This window comes from Aulonocara stuartgranti, assembly GCF_965226115.1.
Source record: "Aulonocara stuartgranti genome assembly, chromosome: 13".
Taxonomy (NCBI): domain Eukaryota; kingdom Metazoa; phylum Chordata; class Actinopteri; order Cichliformes; family Cichlidae; genus Aulonocara; species Aulonocara stuartgranti.
The window spans coordinates 23,143,064-23,160,531 of record NC_138949.1 but is presented as its reverse complement, the minus strand read 5'-3'; the positions used below and the strand labels follow the sequence as shown (position 1 = coordinate 23,160,531).

Genomic DNA, 17,468 nt, shown 5'->3' with positions numbered 1-17,468 from the left:
TTCATTAGTGAAAGTGTATAGCCCCAGCACCAAATGCTCCTTGCTGTCTGGCCTCTAGGCTTTGTGATGGTGGTTACAGGGGTTAGTGTTGTTCAGCACAACCTGAAATGTGGCAAACCTGTGGGACCTGTCCTGTTCTGCTGTGTTTGAGCCAACCTGCATGTAAGATAGTGGAAGCTGTGGAGGACGGGGGTGTGGCCCCCCCACACCCTCTAGCAGATCATTACATGAAGGAACCTTTTAAAAAAAACAAGCGCGTCCATGCTCACAGGTGTACACACGGGTGATCACACCCACAAACTACACCCTTTTTGGCTCCTACCTCAAAGCACACTGTTCTGTTGATCTTATGTGCTGCACAATAATGTTTAATATTTAGTATTTACTGTCATATTCCCATATATCATTGTGATGCTGTTTATTCTATTACTCTTGTTCTCTTCTGCTTGTTTTCTTTTTTCTTTCTCAGCAGGTGATCCAGGTGATTGATATATGCATTTTTTCTTTCTTTTTTTTTCTTCTGCTCATTCTGTCGGTTTTTGTTTTTTGCCCTTCTCCCCCGTCCCTCTTCTCAGCTGTTTCTCTTTCCCTCTTTCTTTCTCCCCTTCTTTCCCCCAGTCAAGTCTGTCCCGTATTCAGTAAGTGAAAATTAAATAAACAATAAAAGGTGAATCAAATGGACCATTACGGCAAGGCTGGGATGGTCAATTTGGTAAAGTAAATCCGTTGGGCATCTTTCTTTGCCTTTAGACAACAATTCTGATGGCAAAAGAGCCAAACGGGACAGGCAAAAAAAAAAAAAAAAAAAGATAGTGGAAGCTTGGCAGGCATTCTCTGCCTGTTTATTTCTCCTGTTTTGCTGCCAGCTAGGGAGTCTAAGTATTGTCTTTTTAAAGTTGTAGCTAGCAGACTTTTTGTGCGTGTTATATTTTGCCTTTGGAAAGTCAGATATATATGTGCTTCCTTCTGTTCGTTTTGTTTTTCCATACTTGCTTAAATTTTGTAAACTTGCTGATCGTGAACAAATTAGTTATGGCTGAGGCACAGCTTGTTCAGTAGGTTCAGTTTGAGGTTTGTGGTTTGTCTTACACCTTCTGCCACCTTAAACTTTCGAAGGTCATAAAAGCATCCAAACACTTTGTACTTTGCTGTAGCTTTTATTCAAAAAGCTTTAACTATTTTGAAATGCAGATCCACTATTATGTATTATGTATGCTGTATTAAAAGAATAAAGCGACTCAGAAGTATATAATTAAACTCCAGCTGAACAACACTGAAGTGATATACACAGTAATGACTTAGCAATTATGGCCCAATAATAAAATGGATATGATTCTGAAAAGGGCCATTCTCCATAATGAGTACTCTTACTCTAAATGCTCTCTTTTGTTGCTAAAACCCTTGCACTTTGTAGTGATGGGATTTCCGGCTCTTTTTAGAGATCCGGCTCTTTCGGTTCGGCTCACTAAAAAGAGCCGGCTCTTTCGGCTCCGAACCGGCTCTTCGGGTTGTTTTGTTGCTTTAATTAATTTATTATTAACAATATTATAAAATTATGCACAAAAGGAATTACTAACGTAAAAAAAAGGTGGTTTTATTTATATATGTTTATATATAAATATATGCGGTGGTCCCTAGAGACAAAACACGTACAAACTCCAAGACACATTTCTAGCATGAACTGAACTTCCAAAACAGAGCTACTAGATCACTTAAATTACACAATTGAAAGCATATGTGTATTCTTTGTGTATTTATACACAGGCACTCATATATATTCAAATAATTTAAAAAAAAAAGTTCATTTACCTGTTATTACCACACACCAAATCCGGTCGTTGGTACTTGCTGGCTTGTGTAGCCACTCGGTAACAAAAGTTCAACACTGCCCCTAGCATCCTGGAGCACTTCTGTTGTCTTTTGTATGTGTTTTGAGTTTTTATGTGCTTCTGAGTTTTTACGTGTTTTGGAGTTCGTACGTGTTTTGGAGTTTGTACGTGTTTTGGAGTTTGTACATGTTTTTACGTGTTTTGGAGTTTGTACGTGTTGTTACGTGTTTTGGAGGCTGCCCCAAAAGGCAAGGCAGAGAGTTTGTGAATGAAGTAAGTGTTAAATAATTTTCAGTTACATTTTTTAACTTTACTTCACTGGGGTCAAAGATTTTTTCTTGTGTGCTTGTATAAGAAGTATAACCTTGTCCTTATCTGTTGAAGCTCAACTCTGATCTTTGCAAGTTATTGCAAATTGAAAGAAGTGTCACAGCAGCATACCATCCACAGACCAATGGTCTAGATGAAAAGACCAATGACAACATAATTTTTGACATGTCCGCTAGTGTAAAATTATGATATTATTTTATGCCATGTTATACCCCTAATTAAAGATTGTGAATTATTATATAGTTTTAGTTTGCATTATTCTCCTGAATTAGAAGAAGCTGATAACTATTGCATTAGTTAAACTGATTTGCATTACATTAAATTGCTGACTTGTTGTGAATGAATGATATTGTTTTATGATGCATTATATTGCTGAGTTATAAGAAATACTGTTCGCAGAAGGTTATTGTCTAATTTGTCTGAGTAGAAGAGAACAGAGTGTGCTGGAGTTTTCTGCCCCATTTCAGCAGGAGCAGATAAACAGGGAGCCAAGGTCGTAGCTCAGGCGCTGTGTGAGAGAGAGCATGTGAATGTTTAGGCTTTGTATGATAAGGTGGAGGCACCAGAGGCTATAAAAGTTTGAGCAATGCTCCACCATTTTGAGATTTTGAGGCTGTCTGCATCAGTGTCCATCTCCCACGTGTGTGATCATTAAATCATCGTTTGACTCAACCCGACCGGACCAGTGTTGTTATTGTGGTTTTTCTCTTGTCTCCATCCCCAATATTTTGAACCTTAACACTAGTAAAACGTAGTTCTATTAATCTGTGCTTGAACCGGAACCGGATGTAAGTTCCAAAAAACTGAATTTTGGAACTGAAATTGAATTGTAGAACTGAAACTGAATGGTGAGAAGTGAAACTGAAATTATTCGAGAGCTGAATTTTTAAAGGATAAAATGCAGTTTCAAAGCAAATCAATTCATTTTCAAAATATAAAATTCAATTTCAATTTAGTGATGATCATTTTCAAACCATAAATTCAATTTCAAATTAGACTAATTCAAATTCAGTTTTCAAAAGCATTTATTCAAGTTACAATTCAGATTCAATCTGAGCAATTCAAATTCAAATTGAATTTATTCAAATTCAGTTTCTGATGGCACAGATTTCTGCCCATACAAAACACTGCAAACCACAACACAATTAAATATAAATTAAAATATGAAAACAAAAAGAAACATGTACATTATCTGTCATATGGGCCTGCATGAATAAACTTAATGAATCCTTTATCATCTGCAACCGAAAATAGTTGTGGATGATTACTATTAGTGATGTTCGATTCGTGAACGAATCGTTCAATACTCGAGAATCACTTTACTGACTCGTGAATCATGATTCACAAGCCCAACTGACTCATCCCTGTTGCTGTTAGCAAACTAATTCCATTAGTAGAAATATATCTAGCTTGTAATTAAAATTGTGGGGGGGAAAACAACAGCCAGTTTCGTAACAAAAGCATTTCTGCTCTGAACTGGAAGAAAAACCCCTGAGTAGAAGCTAACATCAAGAAAATAGCTCCTCGGTTCACAGTAGCATCGCGCTGCTAACATGCTAACAGCACATTTGAGCTACTCACCCCCTCCCTTCCTGTGCTGAATCGTAAGCATAAGCGAATCACTCAGGACTCGCTCACCCCCTCCCTCCTGTGCTGAATCAAAGAGCGAACGAATCACTCAGGACTCACTAACCCCCTCCCTCCTGTGCTGAATCAAAGAGCGAGCGAACGAATCACTCAGGACTCACTCACCCCCTCCCTCCTGTGCTGAATCAAAGAGCGAGCGAACGAATCACTCAGGACTCACTAACCCCCCTCCCTCCTGTGCTGAATCATAGAGCGAGCGAACGAATCACTCACTCGCCCCCTCCCTCCTGGCTCACAGCTTCTTCTTCTTGGTTGGCAACCAATGTTAAGGCGCATTACTGCCCCCTGGCTCACAGCGCAGTGGACATTTAGATGAGAAAATATATATTTGACACACTTAAGGAAAATACTAATAAAATACAAATAAACAAAATAAATGTTTATTAAGCAATTTTGATAAGAAATTGCTTAATTTTAGAAATGTTTTTGCTCTTTGTTCTCTATAAAATAGTTGTTTTTTTTGTTTGTTTTTTAATCATTCATCTTAGCAGTGGGATTTACATGAAAAGGGAAACAAATTAAGTTTGAGTGAAAATGTAAAATTTTTGCACTCTCTGGTCAACTGACTGATCAAATGACTCAAAACACCCGATTCACTTTGGTGAGTGACTCATTAACACTCGATTCAGTAAAAAGAATCAAATTTACCATCACTAATTACTATACCTTTCTAATGTGACGTTGTTGTCCCTGGCTCTCTTTCTCTCTCTCCCCCTCTGGATCTGTTCCTGTGCTACTGAGTGTAATTACCGCCCCTCCCCCTCTGCCCAGCGTAAAGCACAAGGCTCGCTTGCTGAGTGAAGCAGAAAAAAGTGCGAGAGAGAGGCTGAGAGAAAGAAAGAAAAAAAAAACCAAGTGACGGCTTGCGATAAGGAGCCGGCTCGCGTCGTTCACGTCAAAGACCCGGCTCTAAGAGCCATTTCGTTCGCGAACGACCCATCACTACAGCCCTGGACGTCGGGCTAGAGATTTTGCGAGCCCTGAGTTGTGTATTAGTTGGCAAAAAAAAATAAAACCCCAATAATCTGACAATTCCCTCTGAGCAAGCACTCAGCGACAGTGGGGAGGAAAAACTTTCTTTTAAAAGCAAGAAACCTCTGGCAGAACCAGGCTCAGTGAGGGACGGCCATCTGCCTCGACCGGTTGTGGGATTTTTAAAGTGACTCATTGGATGTGAAATAAATTAGCTTGTTTGAATCATTTGTTGTTAGCCAATTTAAAGAGGCACTTTGATGTCAACTAATACACTTAAACTGTCCAAATAATTTTAAAGAAATATTTAGAGTCAATCCTGATGGATTGCTCTAAATATTCATTTTGTTTTCTTGGAAATATAATATCTTTAAATTCGTTCAAAAGTGTCTGGGAGATATTGTCAGTTTCTGGTAGCTGGTCTTGATCGTCCTATGTTTTTCCACACCATGCGAAAAACCTTGTAAGTAGGTTTCGCTTTTTTCGGAACAGGTGGTCTTTGAATATCGAAATCACCACTTGTGGCGAAGCTACAGCCAATGCAATGATAACAAGGTTAGGTGTAATACCCAGTACCTTTGTAATGTCTTTGAAAATTGCCTTTTCAAGACTTTTTATCCTCCTTTTTTTATATTTAGAGTTTCTTCTTTAACAGCTTCAACTTTTCCTTCCTAAAATGGCATGATGATGGCCGGAGTTGAACTGCAGACCCCGCCCACACACTCAGGGCCGTGTACCTTCATGTTCCAGCTTCTCCAGTCCCTGTCCTCTTCTGGCTCATTCACTCTTTAATGTGGTCATAAAGGTTTAAATAATGACTGACAGTGGAGAAGGCGACGATGAATTCCAGTTTCTACGGACGGTGAGTCAGACAGCTTACAAATTAAACATACAGGCCAATATTTAGTCAAACAGAGGTCTTCATTGGCTATCACCGGAGGTTTAATAATTAGTAAGTAGCTGTACTAAAGGTAGCACTTAGGGTAGCCTATTTAGCTTTGTTTGAAACATTATTAGTGTTTTTTTATTAATTTATTTGTTTAATTAAAGTTATATGTAGGTTTCTGTCAGCAGCAATTATGCAATCATGTAACCATGACACTATTTTGTGCGCAGATGCCTCCATACGCACGTCATAGTAACAGCATTTCACCTGTTTTGGGCTAGCTGACTAATAGCCTTATTAAAAAACAGAAACCAACTCACATGATTTTAGTCTATTGCTGTAGTAACTGATTAGCTGATATAGTTTATTTAAGGTCAGGTGTCAACAGTGATGCATATCCCAATCAGTTAAAAGATTATCATATCCCATTTTAATTAAAATTGCTACATTTTATTCAAGAATAAATATAAATAATAAAATGTTAATGTGATAATAGTTTAGCAACAACAGTGACAGCAAAGGGAGGCCAAAAATGGCTTCTCTCATCTTCACTGCAAGATGCTATTATTGCTCTGCAGCTGTAAGTTGTCCTCTCACAGCTTGTAATCTTTGCCCTCTGATAAGGGCATGTCACGTGGAGGGCGTCTGGAGTGGCTGAGACACATACACATTCACACAAAGCCAGCGATGTTCATCATCCTGAGCCCAACACATAGACTGGAGAGAAGTCATTTTGCGAGATCCATCTACGATATCATACTTTATTATATTAAATGCAGGATTTCCCCCTGCAAAGTTGTTCAGCCGTGGTATTAAGCTACCCGGATCCTGATGGAGCTTTCCTCGTTATCATTTAGTTAGTAGATGACAGGGAAAACACACTGTAATAGACCCAGTGATTAAATATATGACATTTGTGAAATGGCAACAATGTTATATTTGTTATAAAAATGTAGTCATTTTTTATATGCAAAGAGGTCCCAATTCCACTATTATAAATAATACAAGAAACCTTAAGAAGACAAACAAAACTGCAGCATTTTCAATTCGAAAACACTCGAAGTGAAAGCCTGTTAGATCTGAAATTTAAGTGTCCCTTAAAAAAGACTCCAAGTCCTGCTCTAATGCTCTAATGTACCTCTGCATTGGACAGTGTGTTTGACTGATTGCAGAGTACTGCAGATATGAAGAGTGGAAAGAAGGGTAAATCAGGGGTCAGACTGTGCAGTATCTTCCCAATATGGATGTTTGCAGCCTGGGTACAGAGAGGTGCTGGTTTTATTGGCGACTGGCCTGTCGCCTGCTGTCGTTCCTAACAGTTCCTCAAATAAACAGAGAAACTTAATTTGGCCGACGTGGTATTTAAATGCAGATAAGGTAATGTTGACAGCGACTGAGATTTCCTTATGTGTTTACAATGGGACTGCACAATGGGGCAGTTTTGATGCTATACCTAAAAATTCACACATTTCATAGTTTAAAGTTGTTTTAACATTTAAAAAGCAAAATAGGACTGAATTTCTATGTTCGGTCATTGTGGCCAAACACGTTTCCTCCTCTGAGAGAATTGAATTACATGATATGAGAGGATGAAGATTTTTTTCTCTGAAGCCAAAACTGCTTCACTGACTTTCTTTTTAATTAATTCACAAGATAAAATTTCAGAGGCGTTTTGGTGTGATGGAGGTCTTTAGCTGATCCTATCCAACAAAAGCTTTCATGGTGAAATCTGGTGGATCTCAATATGTGAATGCGCTCTGTGGGCTTCTCTAACTTGAAATCTGTCATCTGTGTGTATGTGTTCTGCACAGGGAGATGAGGTGGTTTTGCAGAGTACCTTCACCTCCCAGGAGGAACATGTGAAGCTATGTCTTGCTGCTGAAGGATTTGGCAGCAGACTTTGCCGGCTTGAGCCCACCTCTAACTGTAAGGTAAGGAGCTCTACCTGTGTGACTGCACAGTCCTCCCTTACTGTCAGACAACTCAGTTTGCCAGTCATACAAAGAGAGAGATGACTGAAATTTCCAAATATTTCACTGCACATGGACAGTACATTGTGTTTATTTTTAAGTATCTAAAATTTTAGTTCCTTATTGGTTTTTGTAACTCGAGCATTTTTACATGCCTTCCTTCCCAGTTTGGACTGCCCATTGCCAATTTGCCATGGTCTTTGGCACTAATTGCACTGTTGGCCTGTGAAGGGAACAGCCAGGCATGAAATTACCTCAAAAACTCAAATGTCTTTTCTTTCTTTACCAGAATGTTCCACCAGACTTGTCTGTGTGTGGCTTTGTCCTGGCCCAGTGTCTTTCTGTGCGAGCCCTGCAGGAGATGTTGGCCCACAGTGAAAACCTGGCTGCAGAGGTCTTCTCTATTATTTCTCCCATAACCTTTATATAAATTCAATGTTCTCACTCAGGGCTCCTTATTGTTCCGTAAACATATGATTTTCTGTCATTGTCATTTTGCAATACATATGTCTATTTTTGAGGTATAAATGGAAATATTATGATAAAGTCAGTATATGTTTTTATATTTTTGTGATATTATTAACCACAGTGTGGATGCGTAAGGATTTTGTCTGTGACATTATTTCAGGGAGATTTGTTTTGTATTTATTTATATGGATAGCACAGTCTTGAAACACTGATCTAAGAAACACGGTTAAGCTAGAACAGCTTTACATTAGAGTTATCGTAAATTAAATAACTTGTAAACAAACTGTTCACACATCGGAAGGATGTTTTGTTTATCTCTTTTCCTGTTTAACTGTTTTCTGAAGTTTAAATTGATCTTTGTGTATTTTAATCACATACAGGTGGGAGCTGGAGGTAGCCATCGCACCCTTCTATATGGGCAGGCGGTATTGTTTCTACACTCATACAGTGGCATGGTGAGTTAGCTTATATATATAACACCCAGCACGCCCCTGCGGGCGGTTTATCCTTCAAGCTCGGGTCCTCTACCAGAGGCCTGGGAGCTTGAGGGTCCTGCGCAGTATCTTAGCTGTTCCCAGGACTGCGCTCTTCTGGACAGAGATCTCCGATGTTGTTCCCGGGATCTGCTGGAGCCACTCGCCTAGCTTGGGAGTCACCGCACCTAGTGCTCCGATTACCCAAGTGTGATAGGAGAAGGATCGTTGAGTGCGAGAGGAACTGACCTGAAAAATAGGATCATGGCCAAGCTTGAAACCTGGATCCCCTGTAGCCGGTTACCAAGATTACGTGAAGTACCCTCAGAAGGTCTGCTAGATGATGTTAATGCAATACCTACAACCACGATTACCGACACTAACAAGCTGATCTACAATACGGCAGCAGTGATCAGTGAGATGCTTGGCTACAAGTTGAACAGCCACAAGGGGCAGTACCCTCCATGGAGAAGGAGGCTAGAGGGCAAGATCAAAGTAGCACGGAGAGAGGTTAGCCAACTAACGGAGTTGCAGAAAGGTGCGACGAATAAGGTGCCTAAGAAATACAGCAAGCTGTCCATACCTGAGGCCTTGGAAACTGCCAAGCAAAGACTCACAGCCTTGGCCAGCCGCTTGAGGAGGTACACCAGAGAGATAGAAGGCAGGAGAATAAACCAGCTGTTCTCCACAGAACCAGCAAAGGTGTACTCTCAGTGGCAAGGGAACAATAAGAGAACAGCACCACCAAGGCTGGAGACGGAGCAATACTGGAAGAGCATATGGGAGAAGGATGCAACCCATAACGGCAATGCTCAGTGGCTAGAGGATCTGAGGGCAGACCACAGCGACCTCCCTGAACAGGGTCCAGTAACCATCACAGTGGCAGATATCCAAGAAAGGGTCTCCAGTATGAAGAGTTGGACAGCACCAGGGCCCGACATGGTTCACGCCTACTGGCTGAAGAAGCTAACTGCACTCCACGAGCGTCTGGCAGCACAAATGAACCAGCTGCTAGTTAACGAGAGACACCCGGAATGGCTAACTGAAGGCCGGACGGTCCTGATCCCCAAGGACCCCAAGAAGGGACCGGTCCCCTCCAACTACCGACCAATAACCTGCCTCAGTACTACATGGAAGCTCCTGTCAGGCATCATATCGGCTAAGATGAACAGGCACATGGGTCAATACATGAGCGGGACACAGAAAGGAATTGGCAAGAATACCAGAGGCGCAAAACACCAGCTACTGGTAGACAGAACAATCAGCCGAGACTGCAAGACCAGACTGACCAACCTGTGCACTGCCTGGATTGATTACAAGAAGGCCTATGACTCAATGTCCCACAGCTGGATACTGGAATGCCTAGAATTGTACAAGATCAATGGGACCCTAAGAGCCTTCATCAGGAACTCAATGGGGATGTGGCGTACAACACTAGAGGCCAACTCCAAGCCCATAGCACAAGTCACCATCAAGTGCGGGATCTACCAAGGAGATGCTCTGTCCCCACTGCTGTTCTGCATAGGCCTGAACCCCCTCAGTGAGATCATTAACAAGACTGGCTACGGATACCGACTACGGAACGGAGCAGTTGTCAGCCACCTCCTGTACATGGATGACATCAAGCTGTATGCCAAGAGTGAACGAGACATCGATTCACTGATCCACACTACCAGGCTATACAGCAATGACATTGGAATGTCGTTCGGACTGGAGAAGTGTAGTCGGATGGTAACAAAGAGAGGGAAGGTAGTCAGAACTGAGGGGATTGAACTACCAGAAGGCAACATTGCAGACATAGAGGACAGTTACAAGTACTTGGGGATCCCGCAGGCGAATGGGAACCATGAAGAGGCCGCTAGAAAAGCTGCAACCACCAAGTACCTGCAGAGGGTCAGGCAAGTCCTGAGGAGTCAGCTGAATGGTAAGAACAAGATCCGGGCCATCAACACGTACGCCCTGCCCGTGATCAGGTACCCTGCTGGGGTAATAGGCTGGCCAAAGGAGGAGATAGAAGCCACTGACATAAAGACAAGAAAGCTCCTTACCATGCATGGAGGGTTTCACCCCAAGTCCAGCACCCTGAGGCTGTACGCTAAGCGGAAGGAAGGGGGCCGGGGACTGGTGAGTGTCAGCACCACAGTCCAGGATGAGACAACGAACATCCAAGAATACATTGGGAAGATGGCCCCAACTGACCGAGTGCTCAGTGAATACCTCAGGCAGCAGAAACCCAAGAAAGAGGAGGTAGACGAGGAACTATCATGGAAGGACAGGGCCCTGCACGGTATGTACCACCGGCAGATAGAGGAGGTGGCTGATATCCAGAAATCCTACCAGTGGCTGGACAAAGCTGGACTGAAAGACAGCACAGAGGCACTAATCATGGCAGCACAAGAACAAGCTCTGAGCACAAGATCCATAGAGGCTGGGGTCTATCACACCAGGCAAGACCCCAGGTGCAGGCTGTGTAAAGATGCCCCAGAGACAATCCAGCACATAACAGCAGGGTGCAAGATGCTAGCAGGCAAGGCATACATGGAACGCCATAACCAAGTGGCCGGCATAGTGTACAGGAACATCTGTGCGGAGTATAACCTGGAAGTCCCGAGGTCAAAATGGGAGATGCCCCCAAGGGTGGTGGAGAATGACCGAGCTAAGATCCTGTGGGACTTCCAGATACAGACGGACAAAATGGTGGTGGCTAACCAACCGGAGATAGTGGTGGTAGACAAACAGAAGAAGACGGCCGTAGTGATCGATGTAGCGGTTCCGAATGACAGCAATATCAGGAAGAAGGAACACGAGAAGCTGGAGAAATACCAAGGGCTCAGAGAAGAGCTCGAGAGGATGTGGAGGGTGAAGGTAACGGTGGTCCCCGTGGTAATCGGAGCACTAGGTGCGGTGACTCCCAAGATAGGCGAGTGGCTCCAGCAGATCCCGGGAACAACATCGGAGATCTCTGTCCAGAAGAGCGCAGTCCTGGGAACAGCTAAGATACTGCGCAGGACCCTCAAGCTCCCAGGCCTCTGGTAGAGGACCCGAGCTTGAAGGATAAACCGCCCGCAGGGGCGTGCTGGGTGTTAGTTTATATGTGTGTATATATATATATATATATATATATATATATATACACACACATGTGTGTGTATATATATTAGAGATGGACCAATCCGATATTATGTATCGGTATCGGTCCGATACTGACCTAAATTACTGGATCGGATATCGGAGAAAAATAAAAAATGTAATCCGATCCATTAAATATCACGAAAGCACCTCACAAAACTTGCAACACGCCGTAACTCACCTCAGAACGTCGGAGCAGTATGCATCACGTGATAGAGCAGCTGTGGCATGCGGGACCTGTCGGTGGTCTGGATAGCATGTGGAGCTTCGCTAGCAACCTGGCATTTCATCTCCGACAAAGTTATCCCCGAGAGAAGTAAAGCAAGTGTGTAAGTCCATCTCTGAATGTTTGTAAAGCATTCCCACGTTAAGCTTAACGAGCGACTGCCTCTCGCTCTCCGGCTGCTACTTCAATCATGAAACTGCTAATGATCAGCTGATCGGCTTTTCTGTCGTGAGTCTCTCTTGTTTGTTTTTGGCCCACTTTGCACCAGAAAGAGGAAACCAGCGGCTGAACAACAGCAGCACGTTTAAGCTTGATCAGCTGTTGTTAGAATTTATTTAATATTACTTTCTACACCAGGATCTTTTTCTACGTAGCTGACGGCTGGTAACTGTGCAGGGGCGGATCTAGCAAAGTTTAGCCAGGGGGGCCGATAGGGCATTAACTGGGAAAAGGGGGCACAAAGACATACTTTTCTTTCTTATTCTCATTTAAAATGTCTAGCTTTTAATAAATAATTATCTGACACCCAAAGTTTTAATTTGATGTAAAATGAATAGAAGTCAATTACTGTATATAGTGACTATTAAGTCTAATATATATACCCTAGTAAGCTATAGTACATTTTCCTTTGGGAAGGTACCATCTGTGCAGTCTGCAATTTTGTTGAAGAAAGATGTTGAATCTATTTAATATTTCTTGAAAAATAATTGATTTCTGTGCATTTTTTTTCACACTGCATCAAATTAAGGTTGATTACGTTGATTAAGCATCATGAGGTGGAGCGTGAGGGGTGGTTCCCTATTTTTTTATTTTTTTATTTTTGTTGTTGCTGGGAGTTGGAACCCTATTAGTTAGGTTGCTTAATATTTACGCTAAGTACTCTTTAAAATACCAGAATAGGGAGGATGGTGTAGGTCTAAGTTTATTAGATTGATCAGTATTGCTGAACTATGAAATATTTTTTTTGTATACAGGTATAACAGAATAGCTTTAGTGTAGTTGTTGTTTTAAACTTGAGTATGAACTTGCAGACTTGCAAAATGCAGCAAGATATTTTAAAAAACAGTTTTGTTGATTAAAAAACACTATATCGGATTCATATCGGTATCGGCAGATATCCAAATTTATGATATCGGTATCGGTATCGGACATAAAAAAGTGGTATCGTGCCATCTCTAGTATATATGTGTGTATATGTGTATATATGTGTGTGTATGTGTGTGTGTGTGTGTGTGTGTGTGTGTGTGTATGTATGAGTGTGTGTGTGTATATGTGTGTGTGTGTGTGTGTGTATATGTATGAGTGTTTAAATGTGTGTGTGTATGTGTATATATATTTTTTTCTTTCAAAAAACTGAATAAATTACACAATAATACATCTGACACAAAATGCTAGATATAGCAAAAATTATAAAACGTATTTTTTTGTTTTAATTTCAAGGTTCATTAAACCCTGTAGTTTAAAAAAAAATATCATCTTCTGACAATTATTTCATGGTTCAAGCTTTACAGGGTTAATTCTTCATGGCATGGATAGATGGCATGTTTACATGATAGCATCACACAGCTGCTGCACAGCCATAATGGGAATTTCCTGTTCCACCACATCCTAAGGTGTTCTTTTGGATTGTGTTCTTGTGGCGTTGGAGGCCTTTTGAGTACACTGGACTCATTCTCATGTTCAAGAAAGCAGTTTGAGATGATCTGAGCTTTGTGACATGGAGCATTATCCTGCTGGAAGCAGCTGTCAGAAGATGGGTACACTGTCGTCCTAATGGGATGGACATGGTCAGTAAGAACAGTCAGGCAGGCTGTGGTTTGTAAATGATGCTCAGATGTCACTAAGGGGCCCAAAATGTTCCAAGAAAGTACATGTCACACCATTACACCCCCACAGCAGCCTCAACTATTGATACAGGCGGGACTGATTCATGCTTTCATGTTCTTTATGCCAAATTCTTGTGCTACTATTTGAATGTTGCACTTATGAGACCAGGCAAAAATCTCCAATTTCCAGTCTTCTGTTGTCTGACTTTGGTGAGCCTGTGCAAACTGTGTCTTCAGTTTTCCTGTTTAAGTTCTTCTGCTGCTGTTCATCTGCTTCATCTGCTATTGTGCGTTCTGAAACGCTCTTCTGCATTCATTGGTCGTAAGGAGTGGTTATTTGAGGCGTTGTTGCCTTCCTGTCAGCTCGAAGCAGTCTGGCTTCTGATCTCCTCTGATCTTTGGCATTTTTGTCCAGAGAAATGCTGCTCACTCGTTTTCAGAGCATTCTCCATAAACCCTAAAAAATAGCTGTTCAGGAAAATCTCCGAATATTAACAATTTCTGAAATACTGAGATTTCTGTATGGCATAATGAACCATGTCACTTTTAAAGTCGCTTGAATCAGCTTTTCTCCCCATTCTGATGCTCAGTTTGAACTTCAGCAGGTCATCCTGACCATGTTCCATTCCTAAATGCTTTGAGTTGATAAGTTGTGATTGATTAATTAGATCTTTTTATTTGTAAGCAGTTGAATAGGGGTACTTAGTGAAGCATATTTGTGGATCTGGATGGTTAAATAGAATTTGTGTATATAAATGGTATGTTTTTTGTTTTACTTTTAATAAAAAGAAAATAAAATCTTCATGTTCCCACACTGATGTTATTTTTGTGAAGAATATTTTGGCATGTTCACTGAATTATTTACCTGTTGTTTATTTCACGTCCAGTACCTCAGCTGCTTGTCTTCCTCTCAGTCTTCAACTGACAAGCTGGCTTTTGATGTTGGCCTGCAAGAGGACAAAGCAGGTATTTATTTGAACGATCAGTTAAAATACTTTCTTTGTTAAGGTATTTGCGATGCTCCCACCCTATATTGTGTTTTACAATTAGAATATTTTTTAAATCGGCTGTCTGTGAACTGCTTGTTTCCCTTTGTGTTTATATTCTGTGTGTGGTTCAGGGGAGGCGTGTTGGTGGACTGTCCACCCAGCATCCAGACAGAGGTCAGAGGGTGAGAAGGTGCGTGTAGGTGATGACCTCATACTTGTGAATGTGTCTTCAGAGAGATACTTGGTGAGTCAGAACAAAACTGAAGTTTTCCTTAATGGCAAAAATATACTCTGAGTGAGCCTCCACTACGTTAAATATCAAGCACACTAACCTGGTTAAAAGTTCATTTTGTAGACAGTGAGGTAGCAGAAAAGGGTTGCACTTTTATATATTTTATGTTTAGCAGCCATTTTATGGCTATGCACAGATATTTTTGGAATGACACCATGCTGTGATCTCATCCGCTGGGATCAGGTTTGGTCTATCGGTGGTGGGCCAGGGGACATTGTAAGTAGTGTATGGGAAAGCATTATTGTGACAAGAGCGATGGCAAGGGAGCAGCGATCCGTTACTAATGCTAAAAACAATCCTAGTTGGCCGGCTAGTCTCCATTGGTCGCTTGCCAAGAGCTCCAGCCATGACTGCATTTAGTGTTTGTTAACTACCTGCCCCTCAACAAGACTGACAAGAGGTTGGAATCATAATCAGAAGGCTAGGCTGGTTAGCATGTGAACCTCAGAGTTATTTCACACAGTACCTGGCAAAAGTTTTCTCATGTCTCGAATATGTTGTGTAGCTTAATGGCTTCAGATATAAAATAAAGACAAGTTGTATTTATTGTTGATGAGAATATATTTAATGCCATTTTGTTTTTTCCCAGCACCTTTCCTTCGGCACTGCATCTGACAACAAAAGCTTGAGTGACAGTCTGATTGTTAATGCAGCCTTCCAGCAGACCCTCTGGAGTGTTGCTCCCATCTGCTCTGGACGCGCCGTTGCTCAAGGCAAGTTTTGTTTCCTTTTGCTTTCTAAACATGTTGCAAAGTAGCTCCTTTCTCAATTTAGATAATCCACCTGTTTCTTTTGCTCCCAACAAATACAGCTCTTTCAGTTTCTGCACTGCAGATAATATTAATATGTTGGTAATAAATAATACATCAAAGCTGTATTTTAATAAATTGAGGGGACCAAATGCTAGTTCATAAAGATGCTATGGGCTTTTGAACTATTATTAATTGTGTGCAAAATATAAAGTTAGTTCAGTGCAGATGCAGTTTAGATGGATTCCAGAGGTTTTCCACAAGTATTCAATTTAAAGCAGTTACACTGAAATAACATAAAATGAATATGTACTTTCAGCTTTAATTTTAACATTAACCATTTTCATACACAGGCTCAGAATTTCAGAGAGCAGATTCAACAAATTAAAACCATAATAAATCAAGTGTGTAGTTTTAATACTTTCTCAAGTCTGAAACCATGGGAATGACAGAAGAATTGGATTTCTGTGTTGTTGTTGTTTTCAGGTTTTTTGCTAATTTAAAAAAAAGGAAAAAACAGTCTATATTTTAGACACTTTTTGTTTGTTAGTTGGTCTTGGTGCCTTTTTTTGCCCATGCATAACACTGGCTTCACAGAATTTTAATGAGGATATTGTATGTTTCTTCTCCAGCTTTTACATTCCCTTTTCCCCTCGTCATACTTCAGGTTGATCACTTATCCAAATAATGGTGGTCAAGCATTGCTCTAAATGTTTTTGGGTGTTTGTGGCAAATCTTTTTTTCCCTTTCTGATCTCGAGACTTGTTTTGCACCTTGTGGTGAGCCCTCTGTTTTTGCCCTTTTGAAGTCTTCTCTTTTGTGGCAAGTCTTGGGTTATAAGACTCCTCTTTCCTGGAGAGAATTCTTCACATGACTGGAGGGGAATTTATCTATAGCATGGAAATGACTCTATCACCACTGATGTCTTCCCTGGATGTAGGGTCACTTATGTGGTGTGTGCGTGTATCTGTGTGTGTTTTTGCTCTGTGCTAATGTTCCTGCTGTCTCCCTAATGGTTATATATTGTTTTGCAGCCCAAGGCCTGTCTTACTCACCACTTCACCTCTTTGACCACATGTTAGTGTGAAGGGGTTTAAATAACATGTGATGTCTGTGTTTCTTTATAAAATTCTGTTTAAGATCAGTCAAAAAGAAGCTGCAAATATTCAAACTTAAGGTTAGCAGTCGCTAGAGCTTTTACTACAGTTATATAGATTACCTTTTGTGCTACTTCTGTGAAATGTTGCATGTTTTACTAACCACTTCAAAGCAATAAATGGTTTTTTTTCTTGCTGACTCTAGGATACCTGAAGGGGGGTGAAACACTTCGGCTACTCCACAGCCATAGTGACGCATGTCTGACTGTTCCCTCTACAGAGCATGGAGAGGAGCTTCAAAGGTTAGTCGAAAAGACCAGTCTCCTCCCAAGTCAGCTCGCAGAAACGTCCTTTACTCCTCTGACTATGTCTGTTTTCTTAATCTAGGATAATGCATTATGAGCTTGGATCAGTCTCCGGTCATGCCCGGTCTCTCTGGAGGCTGGAGATTCTGCGAGTTGTGTAAGTGTACAGGGAATGTGGCGTCCGCTCACTTTGAGTATCAATAAATATGTTGCTTTTAAGCGCTATTCTATTCGAGCTCTGTAGTTCTAATGTTGTTACTAGAAAATACCAGTTTAAAGA

General features: G+C 41.1%; 1 protein-coding gene across 8 annotated transcripts in view; it reads left to right on the top strand.

Annotated features, from left to right (window-relative positions):
• The first annotated feature begins 2,089 nt into the window (after positions 1-2,089).
• The window catches only part of ryr2b (ryanodine receptor 2b (cardiac)), an 83,820-nt gene continuing 68,441 nt past the window's right edge, over positions 2,090-17,468 (top strand). For 5 of the 8 annotated variants that reach the window (XM_082557439.1, XM_082557440.1, XM_082557438.1 and 2 more), the window contains exons 1-10: positions 4,482-5,333; positions 5,417-5,640; positions 7,476-7,595; positions 7,924-8,028; positions 8,483-8,557; positions 14,644-14,722; positions 14,877-14,989; positions 15,627-15,750; positions 17,089-17,185; positions 17,271-17,345. In XM_082557439.1, coding sequence (XP_082413565.1) covers positions 5,593-5,640; positions 7,476-7,595; positions 7,924-8,028; positions 8,483-8,557; positions 14,644-14,722; positions 14,877-14,989; positions 15,627-15,750; positions 17,089-17,185; positions 17,271-17,345 — 836 coding nt within the window. In that variant the 5' untranslated portion in view covers positions 4,482-5,333; positions 5,417-5,592. Of the gene's footprint in view, positions 2,103-2,213; positions 3,008-4,481; positions 5,334-5,416; positions 5,641-7,475; positions 7,596-7,923; positions 8,029-8,482; positions 8,558-14,643; positions 14,723-14,876; positions 14,990-15,626; positions 15,751-17,088; positions 17,186-17,270; positions 17,346-17,468 lie in introns of those variants that run through there. The other 3 variants (XM_082557437.1, XM_082557436.1, XM_082557435.1) reach the window with 3 other exon arrangements.